Below are 20,270 nucleotides of genomic sequence, written 5' to 3' on the forward strand. Positions count from 1 at the left end.
CAGGATGGGGCCGGGCAGACCCAACTTGAGGGGAAGTGTACAGATCTCGGGGTCCTGATCTTGGAGCTCCCTGGGCTTCTGTCTGGAGCTGGGCTGTGGGCTCAGATGTGGGCACTGAGGCTCCTTCAGCCATTCTTCCCTAAGTCTTTGCAAGCCTGGTGTGTGAGGTCCCACCTCATGCCCGGTTTTCCGCCTCATTGCACAAGCAAGTTAGGCTTTAGGTGGGGTGGCTGGGCTGAGTGTGGGGGTGAAGCCCCTCACCCGTACCCTCTCTGTAGGCTGACCTGCTCATCTCCGAGTTCTCAGAGGTGGGGCTGGGGACGGCAGCTCTGGGCCCCTTCCCAGAGTCTTCTCAGGCTGGGGCCTCCTCTCTTCCCTTAACCCCACCTGCTTCCACTCAGCTCTGCCTCAAAGCACAAGAGGTAATCACAGCTCACTGCCTGTCTGCCTGCTTGATGAGCTTCTGCCCGCAACTCCTCCCACTCGCCACGCTGAAGGGCAAGTGGCAGTAATCCTTTGGCCAGAGTTTGTGGTTCAATAGGTGCCTGGGCAGCTCATGCAAAAATCAGAGCATCAATTTGCATATCAATTTGCATATATTCAGCATGCCATTCATCAGTTGCCACAACACACTGGACCTTCCAGCTCATTTTCCTGTTCTGTGACCCCTGAAGGACAGTCTGCCTCTGGAGCTAGACCAGGGTGGGCTGCCCTGGGTGGGGCAGGCTTAGGATCCTGGGCTTTGATTCTGCATGCATTTTGGGTGCCTGCTGTGTCCCCCAGACCTGGATAAACTCAGGATTCTAAGGATATGCTCAGGGAATGCGACAGTGCCTGTCTTTCCAACCCATGATCTACCATATGAGCATCTTTCCAAGTCCTAGCCTTTGCGCAGTGGGCCTGTTTATCTGCCTGGGCTTTTAACTGCTCCCTGCTCAGGTCTCTTTCTCAGGGCCCACCTTGCTCAGGCCCTCGTGGTGCCTCCAGAGGACCCATGGGAATGGCGAGGCTGGTGCTCAGTAGTGCATGTGTGTGCCCCACCGCGGATGCCCAAGGTGTTGGAGACAGAAGGGTTCTCTGGGAGCTGGGTCCTGATCCCTGGTGGGCTCGTGACTTCTTCACCTACCCCTCACCCAGGGCAAACCCAGGAATGGGTGATCAGGGGTCCATTCAGGGCCCATTCAGGCCCTGCGGCAGGGCTTGGATGCCAGGGCAGCCTCATAAGTGGAGGTCAAGAAGAGCCTTCCCTGGAAGTCCCAGTGGTCAGGACTCTTGCTACCGAGGCCGTGGGTTCAATCCTTGGTCAGGGAACTAATATCCCACGAGCTGTGGAGTGTGGCCAAAAAAAGAAAAAGACTTCAGATAGTTCTGCCTGCCCTTTTCTGCCCTCCCCACAACCCCCCTGACAGCCCTCTGTGGCCACAGCAAGCTCCTCACCCCTGCCTTGTATTTTGTGTGGAATGGAGTGTTGGCTCTTTGGCATGAAGTGTGGGGTCTGGTGCCTGGTGGAGTCCTGTTAACCTGTTCTCTGCCCATCCCTCCCCTCGCACTGGGCGCCCTAGGAGTATGTGAGCCTGGCAGAGGTTCTCCACCTGTGCTCCCGCTTGGACCCCCATGCTTCTGCCACTTCCCCCAGCGCACTCGCTCAGCCCCTGCCCGACAGTGAGGTACCAGCCACCAAGTGAGCCCACCTGTGCCCACGGGCCTGCTCGTGGGTGCCCTGCGTTGCCCCAGGGTGTGGGGCAGGGGTTGGGCAGCAGGGTCTGTTTTCAGCAGTGACAGAGAAGGGCCGCTGGCGTAAGGGGAGTTGGGAGTGGTTCCCTGTCTTGCGTTCTCAGCTCCTGAGGGCTCGAGGAGGGAAGGCCTTCCGCTGCAGTGTGAGGGCCTCCTGCTGAGAGGACCCTGGCTTTCCTGGGCTCTGCAGGCCTCCTTGGCTCCGTGCGTGCGTCCTACCCTTGGGCAGGGCCACGTCTTGGGTTCCAGTCCCATTAACCTCTCATATTCCCTCCCGCGTCCGGCCTTCCCCCAAGTACGTGACGCTTGAGCAGCTAAAGGTGATGTGGGGCACCTCGCCAGTGCCCACAGGCCCCGCGCCGGGCCTGCCTCCCTGGGCCCCTGCCTCCCAGGACCTGGTTCCCACCACCTGCCTTCCTCCCGCGCTGCCCTCCTCCTCCTCCTTCGCTTCTGTCACGCCTTCGCCCCAGGTTGGTGGTCTGTGTCCCCGCCGCCCGTGCAGCCCACTCGCGGCGTGGCTGTCTGTGTGTGCTTGCCCCCCACGCAGTGGTGTCTCCGCCCTCGGCCAGCCCCAGGGGCGCGCTGTGTGCCGGGCGGGCTGCGGCCGGCTGGCATTGTGGTTGGCGTGGTCCGTGTCTGTGGTCTGGGAGCTGTACCCGTTTCTCTTTGCCTTCAGCGCATTCATGGCAACTGTTTCTCACTGTGTTTTCTTCTCTTTGTGCTCTCCTTTTTCCCATCCTCCCCGTTTCCCCTGCCTTCCTGTCTGCCCATAACGGCCTGCCTTTACCCTTCCTCCGACCTGGCCCTTTCTTCGCCCTTTCCTCCCTCCTCCTCCTCCTCTCTCCGCTCCCCTCGTTTCTTGATTTCCTGACCTTTTCTTCTCCGTCCTTGCCTGCCCCCGCCCCTGCCCACTGTCCTCCTCCCCTATGCCCCCTCCAGATGGAGAAGCTGCTGCTCCCTGCTGTAGACTTAGAGCAGTGGTACCAGGAGCTGATGGCCGGGCTGGGGACGGGCCCTGCTGCCGCCTCCCCTCGCTCCTCCCCCCCGCCTCTGCCCGCCAAAGCTTCCCGCCAGCTGCAGGTAACCCCTCCCTCACTGCCCAGCCCTGCTCCTCTCGGCTCTGGGTACCTCCTGCCGACCCTTCAGCCGCACACATGGTGGGGGATTAATCCAGCCAGTGCAGCAGGGGCCTCTGGACCCCGAGCGGGAAGTGAGGGTCCCCTTGAGGGCAGCCGTCCTGGCCCTCGGGGCGTGGAGGGCCAGCCTCCTGAATCTGAGGGTGGTGTGCTGGACGGTCCGACGGAAGGGGGCTTGGGGAGCGGCGGTGCCTGTGCAGCACTCAACACGCTCACTCTGTCCCGGGCAGCTCTCATCCCAGAGCTTCTCGCTCAGTCCTCATACGCTCCTGAACCTGTTGTTCCTGGCACTTGTGTGTCCTGGGAGAGTCGCCGGTCTTTGTTCTCTTGGTCTCCCCAGGGATGACTCTCGGAGGCGGGAGAGAGTGGGTCAGAGACTCTCAGGTGATGGCCCTGAGTTCATGCCCCGGACTCAGAGTCACCATGAGGGGGTCTACTGGAGCCCCAAGCAAGCTGCTGACTGTGGTGTGGGGCAGGGTATTCGGGCAGTCTTCTGCCCCAGGTTCCACTCCAGTGACCGGCCGTAGTGCCTGATCAACCCCCTGCCCCCGCCCACTCAAGATTCGTTCCTAGAGTGAAGACACGGCACCTCGAAGGCCGATCTCAGCTGAAACTCCACGTTCCCTTTAGGAGTCGTTGGCACGGCCTTTCTATTTTGTGCCCAGCTGGGTTGAGGTTTTTACATGTTTTGATTCACGTAATCTCTACCACAGGCCTTTGAGGTAGATAACAAGAACTCTCATTTCACAGATCAAACACTTGGGCCCAGAGCAGATAAGTAATCTCTCCAAGGCCACACAGCTAGGAAGTGGCAGGGGTAACACGGAGAGTCAGGGTTCCCGGCTCCAGAGACTGTGTCACCAAAGACTGAGTGCCGAGAGGGAGGCTGGCAGTTATTTAGTCTAGCCCTGCCCCCTCCTTTTGCAGATAAGGAGGCTGAGGCCCAGAGTGGGGAGGTGCGTGGCCCAAGGTCACCTACGCCGTTAGTTGGCAGAGCTGGGACCAGAGGGAGCCCTGGCCTCCAGTCGGCCTCCTGTAAAACTCAGCCCGTCGGTGTGAACTCACGTGGGTCGCTACACGGTCCTTCTACCATGCGGGGTTGGACCCAAGGAGGAACAACCTGGAAAGGAGGCTTGGCAGCCGCCAGAAACGTCTGCCCACTGGGCTGGCCCCGGAGGCTCAGTGCTGTGGTCAGCGAGAGACCAAGGCCTCAGGGGTCTGGTGCTGGGCACCTTGGATCCCAGCCCGCTCGGTGCCATGGGAGTGGTGGCCGGTGGGGGAGCCGGAGGTCCCTTAGCAGATGCCACCTCCCTGCTCCAGGTTTACCACTCCAAGATGGATGGCGAGGCCACCAGCCCCCTGCCCCGCACCCGCAGTGGGCCGCTCCCCTCCTCCTCTGGCTCGTCATCTTCCTCCTCCCAGCTCAGCGTGGCTACCTTGGGCCGCAGCCCCTCACCCAAGGTCTGAGAGCAGTGGGTGGGCTGCGTGTGTCGCAGGGTGGTGGTGGTGGTGGTCGGGGGGTGGGTTTGGAGATGGCCACACTGGGGAGGGACCGCAGCCATCCACGAAGCCTTGTGGGTGGGCGGGTGTCTTCTGAGCCTCGGGTCCTAGTGCCCCGTTTCCCGCCCTCCGTCGCAGAGCACTCTGCTTGCCCAGAACGGCACCAGCAGCCTTCCTCGCAACCTGGCAGCCACACTGCAGGACATCGAGACCAAGCGCCAGCTGGCCCTGCAGCAGAAGGGTGAGTGGCCACGCCAGCCCACTTGCTATCCCATGGGCCCTGGACATCCGCCACGCCCTGTCACCCTAGCTTATCCATGCCCACACCCTTCCCAGGATGTGTTCCCTTTATGTGGGGAGCAAAAGGGATCTGGACTAGAGACCCTCCTGGAGGTTTATCCAAAGGCTAAGGGGCAGGGGACTCAGGGTTGCCGGGCTGTGGCGTCTTTTCTAGAGAGCCCAGCAAGTAAGGGGAGTGCTTGTTGACCTGAGTAGAACTAGATGTTGCCCTGTCTGGAGGCAGGGGGTTGGACTTGACGACCTCCAGGAGTGTTTCCCTAACATGTTAGTTCGCGGGAACACCCAGGAGTGCTGGTTGCTCGTGTGCATTTTGGTTGTTTCGAAAGCCCATGTCTGTGCCTCTCTCTCCTCTCATCCCCTCTGTGTCTCTGCCCTGCCCTCTGCCCGGGGGCCCCCCACTCCAGTCGAGTCGCTTCCTGCCGAGCCCCTCCCAACCGACGACCCAGCAGGTAGAGCGTTGGTCACCAAGGGCATTGCTTTGGCCGGGTGACCCCTGCCCGGGCCTCCGCATGATGGATTCTGCCCAGGCCCCCTCTGCCCGCGGGCAAGACCCCCAGGCTGAGCTGGGCTGGGGTGTCGGGTTGGCCTCGCGAGCTCTCTTCTGCCGCAGCGGAGCTCCGCCTGTCTCCCCTCCCTCCTTTCCTGCGTGCTCCTGCTTCTGCATTGCCGTGGGTGCTCGGGCTGCCGGCACCCCTTCCTCTTCCCAGCAGCAGGGTTGGGAGCATGCGCCCTGCCCACCCGTTCAGGCCTGGGTTGTGACCTGGAGCCACCGGGCCATCATGCCGCCGGGGCGACCCCCGGGCAGGTTTGGGGCCCCGTGTGGACTCAGCATGCGGTGCAGAAGCCAAAGCCAGACCGCACGGCTGTGGCCAGTTGTGCGGGCGATGAAGCCAGGGCAGCCAGACCCAGAGCTGCGGGGGCTTTGGGGAAGCGGGTGGGGGCGAGGGGGCTGCTCCGTGTTACCTCTCCCCGCTCGCCACCTCCCTCCGTCTGTAGTGCTGCCGGCTTCCTCCCTGGCTGGGTGGGTGCCCACCGTGACATCCCCCGTCCCCCCACGCAGGGCAGCAGGTGATCGAGGAGCAGCGGCGGCGGCTGGCGGAGCTGAAGCAGAAGGCGGCGGCTGAGGCGCAGTGCCAGTGGGACGCCCTGCACGGGGCGGCGCCCTTTCCCACCGGGCCCGCGGGCTTCCCGCCACTCATGCACCACTCCATCCTGCACCACCTGCCGGCCTCGCGGGAGCGAGGCGAGGAGGGTGAGCACGCCTACGACACGCTGAGCCTGGAAAGCTCCGACAGCATGGAGACCAGCATCTCCACGGGGGGCAACTCAGTCTGCTCCCCCGACAACATGTCCAGGTACCCGGCCCCGGCCACTGACTGGCACGGCCTCTGTCCTCCCCACGCCGGGGTCTCCACCTCCACCGGCTGCCTCCTCTCCCCCTTCCCTCCTCAGCGCTAGTGGCCTGGACATGGGGAAGATTGAGGAAATGGAGAAGATGCTGAAAGAAGCTCACGCGGAGAAGAGCCGACTGATGGAGTCGAGGGTGAGGCAGACCTGGGCCCTGGGGCTGCCCTCTGCCCGCCGGGGGCCTCCGCCCCTCCTGAGGCCCCTTCCCCACATTGTTCTCGCCGCAGTCCCTGAGGAAGAGAGTGTTTTCCAAGCCTGGGTTCCTAAAGTGGGGGATCGGGAGGCTTGGCGAGATGACAAGTTTCACAGCCCTTAGGAAAAGGGGAGGAGCACGGTAACCATTGTCCAGCTGTGAATTTCCTGCAGGGGAACTTCCAGTCTTTGTGTGTTTGCTTCTGGGGACCTTTGGCCACCAAGAAAATGTTGATGCCTGTCTACCTGAGTGCCAGGTCACTCCTTTTGGAGACGGTTGGGAACTGGGGCTTGAAGGATGAGGACAGAGAGAAGGCAGATATCCAAGCCAGAGCAGAGGTTGGCTGCGGGCATGTCACGTTCCCTGCCCATGGACCTGGGCTGGGACACAGCCAGGCTGGGGAAACCGTGCCCAGGGAGGAGGCCGAATAAAGAATCTCCTGAAGACGTTCGGTCTCTATTATCCGGGGTACTCTGTGTGTCTGGAGAGGAGAGTGGGGGCCCGGGAGCAGGAGATCAACTGGAAAAGAAGGCCTCTTAATCTTAAACTCCCTTGAAAGGAGGGCACATTTGCAAACATCTCTTGGCAAAAGGAGAAAAAGGAGATTCCTCTAAATTTTGAGCTAGGAAGAAATGGTAGATGGGAGTTAGTAATGTGAAGGTTGTTACCGGTGTTGAAGACATAAAACATCACCTATGTGCTCTGTATTTAATGATTTGTTTTAATGACTTAAAATCTTTTGATAATGGCTTTCATAAGTTCTTTTTTTTTTTTTCCATAAAATTTGAAGGTCAACTGTGAATGTTTGGAGTTTCCAAGGGTCTTCACTTAGTGATTAGGGCAGGATTGCTGAATCCATTCGATGTCAGAAACAGTTGTTTCGATAACCCATGTCCTAGGAATTCAGATCCAGATTTTAAAAGCCCCTCCCCTTTTTCTTTAATTGAGTGCTTCCATCCTGCCAGCATCAGTGATGGACATTTACCTACACGATTGCATTTAATTTTCCCTACAGTCCAAAGGAGTAGGCACTCTTGGCCGCATCTTACGGAGGAGGAAGCTAGGCTTAGGGAGTTTGGCGGGGTCCGGTGCTCAGAGTGGTGGTAGAACCAGGGTTTGAAGGCAGGGTGGTCTCACTTTAAAGCATTTACCCTTGTCAGCACGGTCCCTGGAGAGGAGGGTGGGCTTGGAGGACCATGGCCCCTCAAACCAGGCTGCCCTCTGAGGTGGGTGTCTCCTGTAGCTCTGGCCTGGCCCAAGGAGGGGTGTTGGGGGCTTGGAGTTAAGAGGGCAGCTGTGGGCACTGAACCCCAGCCTTGGGTGCAGGAACGTGAGATGGAGCTGAGGCGGCAGGCCCTGGAGGAGGAACGGAGGCGGCGGGAGCAGGTTGAACGGAGGTTGCAGAGCGAGAGCGCCCGGAGGCAGCAGCTCGTGGAGAAGGAGGTCAAGATGCGGGAGAAGCAGTTCTCACAGGTGAGTGGATGGGGGGTTGGGTGGGGCTGTGGAGGGGCCTGGATAGCCCAGGGTACCCGTGCTGGGCGGTGGAGCCTGTTCTCTCCAGGAAGTTTTGCCCAAGCAGGATTCTACCTGGGACTTGCTTGGCCCCGAGGAACAGGACCCACTAGGGTCTGTTCAGGCTGATGTGTGTGTGTCTGTGTGTGTGTCTGTGTGTCTGTGTTTGTGTGTGTGTGTGTGTGTCTGTGTGTGTCTGTGTGTCGGGTTGTGGGGCTGTGGCAGGCCACCCTGTGTGTGTGTGTTTGTGTGTGTGTGTGTCTGTGTGTGTGTGTGTGTCTGTGTGTCGGGTTGTGGGGCTGTGGCAGGCCACCCTGTGTGTGTGTGTGTGTGTGTGTGTGTCGGGTTCTGGGGCTGTAGCAGGCCACCCTGTGTGTGTGTGTGTGTGTGTGTGTGTGTGTGTGTCGGGTTCTGGGGCTGTGGCAGGCCACCCTGTAGGGATGAGGGTCTGTGCAGGCCTTTCAGAGGTGGGAGCCGTGTCCAGATCGGGGGGCTCCCCTCGGCCTCTCTCGGGGGCCTCGTGGGTCTGCCCTGCATCCCTTCCCACATCCCCATGCCTTCCTGCGCCGAGTGCTTGGTATCTGTCCTGGCCTCAGTCCACCAGACCTTTTGGCTCCAGGCCCCACTGCCAGCGGCTGAACCCACCCTGACTTGCGGTGTACATCTCCAAAAGAGAATTGTGCCAGCTTCTCCCTGGTCAAGAACCCCATCCTTACACAGAATCCAACCCGGGGGTGTTTCATTAGCCTGGAGCCTTGAGCAGAGGATGAAGGCAGAAGGAGAAGTTAGGTTAGGCAGGAAAATCTACCTGCATTTCCAGTCCCAGATCCTGGGCCCCTGGGTGAGCCCGTGAGACTCAAACAGGCCATCCCTTCCTGTGGGGTCTCCATGGGCCTCCCCAGGGGTGGGGGGGTCCTACCCCTCAGTGACTGGTGATCGTAGCTCCTTGATTTCCTAATAATGCAGCGACATAAATTCTAAGGGGTAGATTGTCTGATTTGAGAATTCAGAAATAATGAGAAACTCTGGGAGTTTCACCTCGGTGCTTGGAATCGTTGTTGTATGCCTGGTTCCCCTTTCCTGTCTCTGGTCTCTCGGGGGCTCAACTTCTCTACCCCCTGCCCTGGGGCTCAGGTGGGGCTGCAGAGGCTGCCAGCTTTGGGGAAGCCAGTGGAGTCGGCTCGTCATTTCCGGGCACCTCCGGAAAGTTGAACGTTTTGTTTCTTCTTTAAATAATCTATGGTATTTCCTTTTCATACCATTCTAACATTCTTCCTAGAAATGAAGAGTAGGAAAAAAATTCCTGCTGACTGAAAATTCTAGATAAGTATCAGAAATTTTGAGGTGGAACAGACCTCAGAGATTCTCTGGTTCAAAGGCACTGTTTACACATGAGGACCCAAACAAAGCCTCCGCCCCACACCCCTCCCCCCCCCGCCCTCCGCCCTGGGAAGACCAGGCTTCGTACTGGGGTTTTCTTCCAAGACCGCATTCTTTTGCTTTGCTGCATTCAGGACAGGAGGGGCAGGGACAGGACGGGGTGGCCGTGTCTGGGAAATTGAGGCACAGAGCTGTTCAGCCCAGGCCTGGGTGGAGTCAGCACAGGCGCACCAGGTCCTTGCTTGGGCCAAAGCCCCGTGAAACCAGAGTGACAGAGTAGGGGTTCAGGACTGAAGCCGAGGGGCCTGGAAAAGGGAACGACAGGGGAGGGAACAGCCCCTACTCATCCAGCTCTTTGTCCCCAGGCACGACCCCTGACCCGTTACCTGCCAATCCGGAAGGAAGACTTTGACCTGAAGACCCACATAGAGTCGTCAGGCCACGGTGTGGATACCTGTCTGCACGTGGTGCTCAGCAGCAAGGTACAGGCATGTGGGGCTCTGGGGGGCTTGGTGGGGACCCCACGGTCAGAGGCCCCTCCTGGGTCCTCGGAATAGTGGCCTCAGCTCCTGCCCTAATACCAGTGGTCTCTGTCCCGGGACAGGTGTGCTGGCTTGAAGAGATGCTAGGGACAGCCCTGCTGTGATATAGGCACAGGTGAAGGGCTGACATTGCTCCTCGGGGAAGAAGATTTGGGGGCTGTGCATCTGGGTCCTGCCTCACCCCTGCCTCCCACCAGGTCTGCCGTGGCTACTTGGTCAAGATGGGCGGCAAGATCAAGTCATGGAAGAAGCGCTGGTTTGTCTTTGACCGGCTCAAGCGCACCCTTTGCTATTACGTGGGTGAGTTCCCCCTAGACTACCCCAGAGCTAGCACCCCTGGGCTCTGTCACCCAGAAGCTTCCAAGTGGGGGCCAGGGCCTTGAGCTGGGTCTTGTTCTCCTCTCTCTGAAAATGTACAAGGCTCACCTCGTTTGCTTTGTTCAACCATTCATTTTTTTTCCAGCAGTATTACTGAGCATCTAATAAGTCCCAGGCAGTATCTTAGGCTCTGATGATAAGCAAGGGGGCCACAACCCTCTCCCCTGGAGCCTGTTGCCAGGACACAAACAGTGAACAAAGAATGATGGGGGTGCTCTAGGGCACCCCAGATGCTGTGGGTGCATGGAGTCCTGTGGATCCCTCTTGGGCAAGTTCCCACAGACACTCTGAAATAAGCAGCTGAGCAGTGCCCGGGGGGCAGCACCCCCCAACTGTCCTGCTCTTTCAGCACTCTGCACCCAGCCTCCAGCTTGGTTTCCCAGCCCTGGAGTTCCCTCTGGACAGTGCCCACTTGAAGACTAGAATGTTATATCATAGCCTCGTCAGGACAGGCTGGGCTGTGCTGCAGAAACAGCCCCATCCTAAGATCTCAGGAGCTCAGAACCAAAGTTCTTCTTACTCCTGATCCGTGTCCATGTTCGTCATGGGTTGGTGGGGGTCTGCCCTGTGTCGATTCTTTCTCTGCTTCAGAGCATGCCTTTCTGGAACACTGCTGGCTGCAGCGGCAGAGGGTAAAGAGAAATGTGATTGGGTTTGCACTGGGTTAAATTCCCCAGCTGGAGTCTGTCCCCAAGTCACTACGGGCCTGTTCAGCCAGTCACCCGGCCCCACCCAACCACAAAGCCAGGAGAGCCGTCCTGCTCAGCGCCGGGAGGGAAAGGGCCGGAAGTGTGCGGTGCTGGAGTCATGCAGCCTGGAGCACCCGGCTTTCCCCCCAAACCGGTCCCCAGACAAATGCCATCTCTTCCAGGAAGCCCTCCCTGCCCACCTGGGCCCTGGGTGTGGGGAGGCATACGGGTGTCCCCATGTTTCCACCTAGGCTGGAAATGGACTTTGTCAGGCCTGGGAGGACAACTCCATCTTAGGCACGTTGAGGTTGAAGTGCCCCTGGGGCATCTAAGGTTATATGAGAAGGGTCAGGGTTAGAGGCAGAGTGAAAGTCGAAGCTCTTGCAATAGTGATGATGATGGTGGTAGCAGATCATGCTTACTGCACACGTGTATGCACCAGATGCTGTGCTCAGCCCTCCACGTGCATCATGTCATTTAATCGTCATAATAATCTTGTGGAGGGAGCACTGGTTTTACACCTGTTTTGCAGATGAGGAAAATTAAGCACAGAGAGGTTAAGCAACTTGCCTAAGGTCTCTCAGCAGCTGAGAGGCAGAGCTAAGACTGAGCTTGGACAGTTAGACTCCAGAGAAGAGGGAGAGACAGAGCTGCACCCCAGGGCAGGGCCACCCTTGTGAAGGAGAAGGAAAAGGAGGCTGCGGTAAAGCAGGGTGCAGGAGGCGGGAAGTCACAGGCCAGGTGCTGAGCTGGTGCTTGGCATGTGTGACCTTCCTTCATGTCTATGAAACCAACGGGGGAGGGGAGGGCAGGGCAGAAATGGAGAAGGCAGAGGAGTGGATGTGTGCCTGCCAGCAGGGGGTGTCATGGAATAAAAAAGTATAATTTACGGAAGAAACTGAGACATTACGGTGATGATGGACGCCGCAGAAAGGCCAAGGGTAATGTGCACCCAAAGGCCCTTCGATTCAACGATTGGATCTTGATGAGAGAATGGTTTCCACTGCGTGCTGGGGCGGAAGCCAGATTGCACACAATCCATCGAGGATAGGTGGGCGGTGAGGAAGCGGAGGCAGGAATGTGTTACTATTTCCAGTGAAGGAAGAGCCAGGAGAGAACAGAATGCTGCCGTTCTCCCTGGCCTTCCTGGATCCTGCTCCATCCTCCTCCGTGAAACCCACATCAGAACGCACCTCTGTGAAGCCCCACCTCACTGGGAGTGGTTCCTGCCCTCCTCTGGGTAACTCCTGCGTTACACAGGGTCCCTCTGCCATGTGACATCAGCCCTGGGCATAATGATGTCATGACAGATCCACGTGTGTCGTGCCAGACACTCTGCTGAACCCTTGGATTGTGTCCTCTCGCTTAACGCCCATGACCACCGGTGACCTGTAGGTGTTCCCTTGGAGTCCTAATCATACCCAAGTCACACAGCTAAGTGGATGTGTGTCTGTGCTTTCTTCCCCCCTAAATTGTGGGCTCTGACTTCTTTGGATCCCAGTTCCTTAAACTCATTTATTCTGCATCGATTGAAGACCTGCTCGGTGCATAGCAGTCCAGATTGGAGGAGCTTGACCTCTGAACAGATAAAGGAGGGTTCATTAATGTTTTGTTGTTGTTCAGTCGCTAAGTCGTGTCTGACTCTTTGTGAATCCATGGACTGCAGCACGCAAGGCTTCCCTGTCTTTCACTATCTCCTGGAGTTTGCTCAAATTCATGTCCATTGAGTCAGTGATGTTATCTAACCTTCTCATCCTCTGCCTCCCTCTTTTCCTATTGCCTTCAATCTTTCCCAGCATCAGGGTCTTTTCCGGTGAGTCAGCTCTTGACATCAGGTGGCCAAAGAATTGGGAGTTTTAGCTTCAGCATCAGTCCTTCCAATGAGCATTCAGGGCTGATTTCCTTTAGGATTGACTGGTTTGATCTCCTTGCTGTCCAAGGGACTCGCAAGAGTCTTCTCCAACACCAAATTCAAAAGCATCAGTTCTTCAGCCCTCAGCCTTCTTTATGGTCCGACTCTCACATCTGTACATGACTCCTGGACTATACAGACCTTTGTTGGCAAAGTGATGTCTGCTTTTTAATATGCTGTCTAGGTTTGCCATAATTTTTCTTCCAAGGAGCAAGCATCTTTTAATTTCCTGGCTGCAGTCACCATCTGCAGTGATTTTGGAGCCCAAGAAAATAAAATCTGTCACTGTTTCCACTTTCTCTCTGTCTGTCTGCCATGAAGTGATGAGACCGGATGCCATAATCTTAGTTTTTTGAATGTTGAGGGTTTTTTAAATTTTTATTAATTTATTTATTTTTGTGCTGGGTCTTCGATGCTGCACGGGCTTGCCTTTGATTGCAGCGAGCAGGGGCTCCTAGAAGTTGCACGGACTTACTGTGGTGACTTCTCTTGTGGAGCAGGGGCTCTAGAGCTCCCAGCTTCAGGAGTTGTGGCTCGCAGGCGCTAGAGCACAGGCTCTAGCTAGTTGTGGTCCAAGGGTTTAGTTGCTCTGCGGCATGTGAAATCTTCCCAGACCAGGGGTCGAACCCGAGTTTCCAGCACTGGCAGGCGGATTCTTTACCACTGAGCCACCAGGGAAGCCCTGAATGTTGAGTTTTAAGCCAGCTTTTTCACTGTCTTCTTTCACCTTCAGCAAGAGGCTCTTTAGTTCCTCTTCACTTTCTGCCGTTAGAGTGGTATCATCCACATATCTGAGGTTGTTGATATTTCTCCCAGCAGTCTTGATTCCAGCATGTGATTCAGCCAACCTGGCATTTTGCTTTACCTAGTCTGCATTTAAGTTAAATAAGCAGTGTGACAATATATAGCCTTGTCATACTCCTTTCCCAATTTTGAGCCGGTCCATTGTTCCATGTCTGGTTCCATCACTTCTTGATCTGTAAGGTGGTCTGCTATTCCCATTTCCTTAAGAATTTCCCAGAGTTTGTTGGGATCCACACAGTCAAAGGCTTTAGTGTAGTCAATGAAGCAGAAGTTTTTCTGGAATTCCCTAGCTTTCTCTATGATCCAGAGAATATTGGCAATTTGATCTCTGGTTCCTCTGCCTTTTCTAAACCCAGCTTTTACATCTGAAAGTTCTCGGTTCACATCCTGCTGAAGCCTAGCTTGAAGGATTTTGAGCATTACTGTACTGGCATGTGAAATGGGTACAGTTGTGCAATAGTTTGAACATTCTTTGGCATTGCCCTTCTTTGGGATTGGAATGAAGACCTTGTCCAATCCTGTGGCCACTGCTGAGTTTTCAAAATTTGCTGGCATATTGAGTGCAGCACTTTAACAGCATCATCTTTGAGAATTTTAAATAGCTCAACTAGAATTCCATCACCTCCACTAGCTTTGTTTGTAGTAATGCTTCCTAAGGCCCACTTGACTTCATGCTCCAGGATGTCTGCTCTAGGTGAGTGACCACACCATTGTGGTTATCCAGGTCATTAAGATATTCAGTTCAGTTCAGTTCAGTCACTCAGCTGTGTCCAACTCTTTGCAACCCTATGAACCACAGCACGCCAGGCCTCCCTGTCCATCACCAACTCCCAGAGTTCACCCAAACTCACGTCCATCGAGTCGATGATGCCATCCAAACATCTCATCCTCTGTCGTCCCCTTCTCCTCCTGCCTCCAATCCTTCCCAGCATCAGGGTCTTTTCAAATGAGTCAGCTCTTCGCATCAGGTGGCCAAAGTATTGGAGTTTCAGCTTCAACATCAGTCCCACCAATCAACACCCAGGACTGATCTCCTTTAGGATGGACTGGTTGGATCTCCTTGCAGTCCAAGGGACTCTCAAGAGTCTTCTCCAACACCACAGTTCAAAAGCATCAATTCTTTGGCGCTCAGCTTTCTTTATAGTCCAACTCTCACATCCGTACATGACCACTGGAAAAACCATAGCCTTGACTAGATGGACCTTTGCTGGCAAAGTAATGTCTCTGCTTTTGAATATCCTTTCTAGGTTGGTCATAACTTTCCTTCCAAGGAGTAAGCGTCTTTTAATTTCATGGCTGCAATCACCATCTGCAGTGATTTTGGAGCCCCCAAAAATAAAGTCTGACACTGTTTCCCCATCTATTTGCCATGAAGTGATGGGACCAGATGCCATGATCTTTGTTTTCTGAATGTTGAGCTTTAAGCCAACTTTCTCACTTTCCACCTTCACTTTCATCAAGAGGCTTTTTAGTTCGTCTTCACTTTCTGCCATAAGGGTGGTGTCATCTGCATATCTGAGGTTATTGATATATCTCCCGGCAATCTTGATTCCAGCTTGTGCTTCTTCCAGTCCAGCGTTTCTCATGATGTACTCTGTATATAAGTTAAATAAGCAGGGTGACAATATACAGCCTTGACGTACTCCTTTTCCTCTTTGGAACCAGTCTGTTGTTCCATGTCCAGTTCTAACTGTTGCTTCCTGACCTGCATACAGGTTTCTCAAGAGGCAGGTCAGGTGGTCTGGTATTCCCATCTCTTTCAGAGTTTTAATGTTTACTTATTTGACTGTGCCGGGTCTTGGTTGCAGCATGCAGAATTTTTTAGTTGTAGCATGTGGGATCTTATTTCCCTGACCAGGGACCAAACCTGGGGCCCCTGCATGGGAAGCTCAGAGTCTTAGCCACTAGATCACCGGGGAAGGGAAGTCTCCTGAAGGAAGGTTCAGATTCAGCACCGTAAGTTCTGTACAGAGGAGCACCCGTGCTGCAGGAGCATGGGGGAGCACAACTGGACGCCGTAGTGGTGACATTTGCATCAGGTGCTGAAGGTGACTTAGGAGTTTGCTAAGGGAATGTGCTGGAGGCCATTCCAGTGTTGGCAGAGTGGACTGATAAGGGCCCGCGAGAAGCTCAGCCTGGCCAGAGAGAACTGGGGTTGGTGCAGGGGAGGGAAGAGAGGCAAGGCCGGAGGGATGTGTTGGCACTGGCTTGTCGGGGAACTTTGCCAAAGCCAAGGAGGCAGCGGGTTCCAGTGAGGGAGCTGGCAGAGAAGCCCGTGAGCCGAGGCAGCAGGATTTGATTTGCTGTAGGAAGCTCCCCCCTCGGCACCAGGGCAGGGAGTTAAGGGCAGGGGTGGGAGTGGGCGGGTGAGGAGGCAGCAGCCCGACCCAGGACCCCTGCCTCAGGCCTGGAGTGATGGGGCCTGGAGGGGGGTGCTACCACCTGAGTTTAGTGACTCGGGCTCGCTGCCCAGAGCGGTGGTGCCTGCTCGGTGTCCGCCCCCAGACGGGGTGGCCAGGCCTATGCTCGCCCTTGCCAGTGCCCCGTCCCTCCCACCCCAGCAGTCCTCTGCTTTGCGGGTTCACCCACCTCCTTCCTGGCACCCCGGCGTCCAGATGCTGTATGCTACCTTCCATGTTTTTACTGTTTGAGTTGAATAGATAAATGCATCCCTGTCGTTCAAAACTCAAAACACGTAAAAAGGTTTAAATTGAGAATGACACCCCCTCTGACTACACGTAACTGCGTTTATTAATCTCTTGTGTGTCCTTCTAGAGTTTCTTTAAGGGAATATAAACATATGCAAACATGTATTCTTCCCCCTTTTCCTGGGTCGTGAAGATCCCCTGGAGAAGGGAATGTCAACCCACTGCAATATTGTTGGGGCTTCCCTGGTGACTCAGATGGTAAAGAATCTGCCTGCAATTCGGGACACCTGGGCTCGATCCCTGGGTTGGGGAGATCCCCTGGAGAAAGAAATGTCAACCCACTCCGGTATTCTTGCCTGGAGAATCCTATGGACAGAGGAGCCTGGCGGGCTACAGTCCATGGGGTTGCGAAGAGTTGGACGTGACTGAGTGACTAACACTTTTCTCACACAAAAGGTAGCACCCAACACACTCCTTGCTTTCCTGCTACGTTATCTTAGAGGTCTTTCTGTCTCAAATTTATCAGTGTCTAGATGTTGATATCCAGATGTATTTTATAGATTTTTAAAAAATATTTTTTCTAATTTATCTACAAACTTTATTTTTGGTCATGGATTATTTGAAGTGTGTTGTTTTTTAAATATTTATTTGGCTTCACTGGGTCTTAATTGTGGCATGGGGGATCTTGTTCCCCACCAGGGATCGAACCTGGGCTCCCTGCATTGGGAGCACAGAATCTTCACACTGGACCACCAAGGAAGTCTTTGTAGATTTATTTCTGAATGTGTATATCAGATATTCGTTATTCTGTTAAATAGCTAGGTGTATTTCATCACACGGCACATTCTACTTAGCCGCCTCCACTTGATGGCTACTCGGGTTGTTTCTAATCTTTTGTGACTATAATTACTGCCATGGTGAATCTTTTGTAAATGTTTTCTTTTGTACATGTGTGGGGCTTCCCTAGTAGCTCAGTTGGTAAAGAATCCGCCTGCAATGCCAGAGACCCCCATTCAATTCCTGGATCGGGAAGATCCTCTGGAGAAGGGATAGGCTACCCACTCCAGTATTCTTGGGCTTCCCTTGTGACTCAGCTGGTAAAGAATCCCCCTGCAGTGCGGGAGACCTGGGTTTGATCCCTGGGTTGGGAAGATCCCCTGGAGAAGGGAAAGGCTACCCACTCCAGTATTCTGGCCTGGAGAATTCCATGGACTGTGTAGTCCATGGGGTCACAAAGAGTCAGACACGACTGAGTGACTTTCACAGAGAGAGAGGTACATGTGTAAGGTAAATTTTCCAAGTGCTGAAATTGGTTCAGAGGGCAAACACCTTTCTAACTTTGGTCGAAGAAGCCAAGTCATTCTGAGAGGCTCACCGGTTTATCCCCCCATCAGGTTTATTATACTGCCCGTCTCCCCACAGAATCCGAGAGGCTCACCAGTTTATCCCCCGTCAGGTTTATTATACTGCCCGTCTCCCCACAGAAATGTCACAAATGTGCTCTGTTTTGCGTTTATTTTTGCTGCTCTGATAGGTGAGCAGTGGTATCTCAGTGGAGTTCTGATTTGCCTCCTCTGTCATTCTGGGCAAGGCTGAACACTGATACAGAATCTGGGCTCTGTTTCTGAGTCCCGGGACTCACCCCACTTCCCGGGTGAGGCGTTCCATGTCCACGGAGCTTGACCTAAAGCACCACAGGCCTCCTGAGCTCAGCACGTCTTCCTTTGCAGACAAGCACGAGACGAAGCTGAAGGGGGTCATCTACTTCCAGGCCATCGAAGAGGTGTACTATGACCACCTGCGCAGTGCCGCCAAGGTGAGGGCCAGCCCTGGGGAAAGGGTGGGCCAGCGGGGCTCTGGGGGTAGAGGCCTCCAGCCTGCCCACTTCAGAGGCTCGGACCCCTTCCTCGTTCTCTTGTAAACTTTCTCTTCCTCTCTCCCTCTCCCAGAAGAGGTTTCTGAGCTTCACTATGGTGACTGAGGTACCCCTCCCCACACATCTCTAACCAGAACTACCGCGTATTAACGCCTCCTGGCCCCCCCGGCCCCTGACCCTTCCTTGACTCTCCCCTAAGTCCCTCCCCTCCCCGCGGGCCGGAGTGTGGAGTGCAGTGGGTGCAGAGAGCCGGGAGCCCCTGTGAGCTTGAGGGGGCTTGCTGGCCTCCCGGCCCTGAGATGCCAGCAGGCCGTCTCCCTCCGTGGGGGCGGGCCGTGCAGCGGGGAGGCTGCAGGGGGAGTGGGGGCCCTCAGAGATGAGGTCTGGGTGAGAGGACTTTATGGGCAGGGCTGCGGGGAGGCTGGGGCCGTTTGCCTCCGTCCCGCCAGGCCCACAACGTCCGCTCCATTCCTCGTCTCGGCTCTGCTGGGGCCCTGGACCCAGCACCCCGCTTGCAGCTCTTTCCATCTGTTCCTTTTTTACTGGGAGGGGACTCTGGTCATCCCTTTGCGTCTGATTCTTTTGGTATTCTCTTTGTGCCTGAGGGCGCCAAGGAACGGTGTCCTTGCCTGGCAGGGTATGGCCCTGCTGAGGTCTGCGGACTGCCCCAGATGTGAGGAGGGGACATCCCAGCCTGGGATGGTGGGGACTGGGCTCCAGGCCTATGGAAGACTCAGGGCGTCCTGGAGGCAGAGAAGAAGGGTGGACGGCGAGGCGGGTGTGAGATGCTTCAGGCTGGGCCCTGGCTCAGACCTTGCTCTCTCCCTCCGCAGAGCCCGAACCCGGCCCTCACCTTCTGCGTGAAGACCCACGACCGGCTGTACTACATGGTGGCCCCCTCTGCAGAGGCCATGCGCATCTGGATGGACGTCATTGTCACAGGGGCAGAGGGCTACACTCAGTTTATGAACTGACTGAATGGGGCCCCCTGGACCCAGGAGCCATGCCCAGCCGCCTGCTGCCCCGCCTGCCTCCAGACAGGGAGTTGAGCCCTGGGCTCCCAGAGGCCCTGGAGGGCGGAGCACGACTGGGGCTTTTGTACAAGAAGAGACTCTGTAATGTTCTGGAAGGAGCTCGTCCTGTGGGTTTCTGAGCTCTGGCCCCCCCTGAAAAACCAGCCAGGAGATAAAAGTTGAGGAGGGGGCTTTGCTGCCTCCTGGGAGCCCAGAACTTGCAATAGCCTGTTAGGGTCCTGCCCTGGGACCTACCCAGGTTGAGGCGCTATCACAGAGGGGGCCCCTCCTGGCACCTGTGCTCCCTGCCTGCGTTCTCTTTTCTAAAGGACACGTTATGGTACCAGAATCTGCCAAAGATCCCCTCTTGCCTCAGCCCCCGTTGCAGGGGCCTTGAGGGCTGAGTAGCACCACATCCAGAGTGGGGTAACAGCTCAGGCGGTGTAATTCTCAAACCCTGCTCTATCCCATTCTTGTGCCGCATTTGTATTTTTTATGATTTTTGCTCAAGGACCAGAGACTGAGTGTCATCCTTGAGGTCCCAGCCCTCGCCCCTTTTTGCAGACCCATCACCACAGTCCCCATAGTGACTGCTTCATCGCCATGGTTACATACTGATTGCCATGGCTGTGGCTCAGCCCACTGCTTCAGCTGTGGGCCCATCTGAGGGTACGTGCCATCATCTCTCCAGCCCAGGCCCTTGGGCATCTCCTGCTGGGGATGGGGGAAGGGACTAAACACCTTCACCCTCCCCCCTGCCTGTGTCTCCAGGCCCTGATACACAGCCTACTGGCTCCCCCATCCAGCCCTCCCCCTTCCACTCGTGCCTTGCTTAGAGCCAGAAGGGACGAAGCCGGGAACTGGAGGCCAGAGGAGGAGCCATCGGATGGGAGAAGGAGCTAGAAGGGCCATCCTCGGGGTTCTGGTATATGGCTGAGTTTCTGATGGACAGAGGGCTGTACAGATGCTCCCTGGAGGAAGTCTTGAGCAGGAGGGGGAGCCCGAGGGTCTGGTTGCCCTCCCCTCAGAATGGGGATGAAATGAAGAGCAGAGGCCCAGGCCTCCAGGTGTCTGGGCTCAGCCCTTTGCGCCTTAACACTAAGCCCACCTCCCTGTCCCCCTTCCCAGCCCTGGACCATGGTTGCCAGGCCTGGGCTGGATGTTTTTCAGTATTTGCAAGCATCTCAGCAGAACAATAAAGCATTTGGACTATGTGTTTGGGAGGCCTGGTTGTGAGCGGCGTGGA

At 55.9% G+C, this 20,270-nt stretch overlaps 1 protein-coding gene across 17 annotated transcripts in view; it reads left to right on the top strand.

Annotated features, from left to right (window-relative positions):
- PHLDB1 (pleckstrin homology like domain family B member 1) overlaps positions 1-20,238 on the top strand; it is a 49,070-nt gene extending 28,832 nt beyond the window's left edge. For 5 of the 17 annotated variants that reach the window (XM_055548280.1, XM_055548279.1, XM_055548283.1 and 2 more), the window contains 14 exons: positions 279-422; positions 2,031-2,204; positions 2,674-2,814; positions 4,191-4,331; positions 4,509-4,611; positions 5,075-5,119; positions 5,731-6,025; positions 6,123-6,213; positions 7,597-7,743; positions 9,528-9,644; positions 9,902-10,004; positions 17,866-17,951; positions 18,085-18,117; positions 18,845-20,238. In XM_055548280.1, the coding sequence (XP_055404255.1) occupies positions 279-422; positions 2,031-2,204; positions 2,674-2,814; positions 4,191-4,331; positions 4,509-4,611; positions 5,075-5,119; positions 5,731-6,025; positions 6,123-6,213; positions 7,597-7,743; positions 9,528-9,644; positions 9,902-10,004; positions 17,866-17,951; positions 18,085-18,117; positions 18,845-18,985 (1,761 nt within the window). In that variant the 3' untranslated portion in view covers positions 18,986-20,238. The remainder of the gene's footprint in view (positions 1-278; positions 423-2,030; positions 2,205-2,673; positions 2,815-4,190; positions 4,332-4,508; positions 4,612-5,074; positions 5,120-5,730; positions 6,026-6,122; positions 6,214-7,596; positions 7,744-9,527; positions 9,645-9,901; positions 10,005-17,865; positions 17,952-18,084; positions 18,118-18,844) is intronic. The other 12 variants (XM_055548290.1, XM_055548293.1, XM_055548281.1 and 9 more) reach the window with 11 other exon arrangements.
- The last annotated feature ends 32 nt before the right edge of the window (positions 20,239-20,270 follow it).

This window comes from Bubalus kerabau, chromosome 15, assembly GCF_029407905.1.
Source record: "Bubalus kerabau isolate K-KA32 ecotype Philippines breed swamp buffalo chromosome 15, PCC_UOA_SB_1v2, whole genome shotgun sequence".
Lineage (NCBI taxonomy): Eukaryota > Metazoa > Chordata > Mammalia > Artiodactyla > Bovidae > Bubalus > Bubalus kerabau.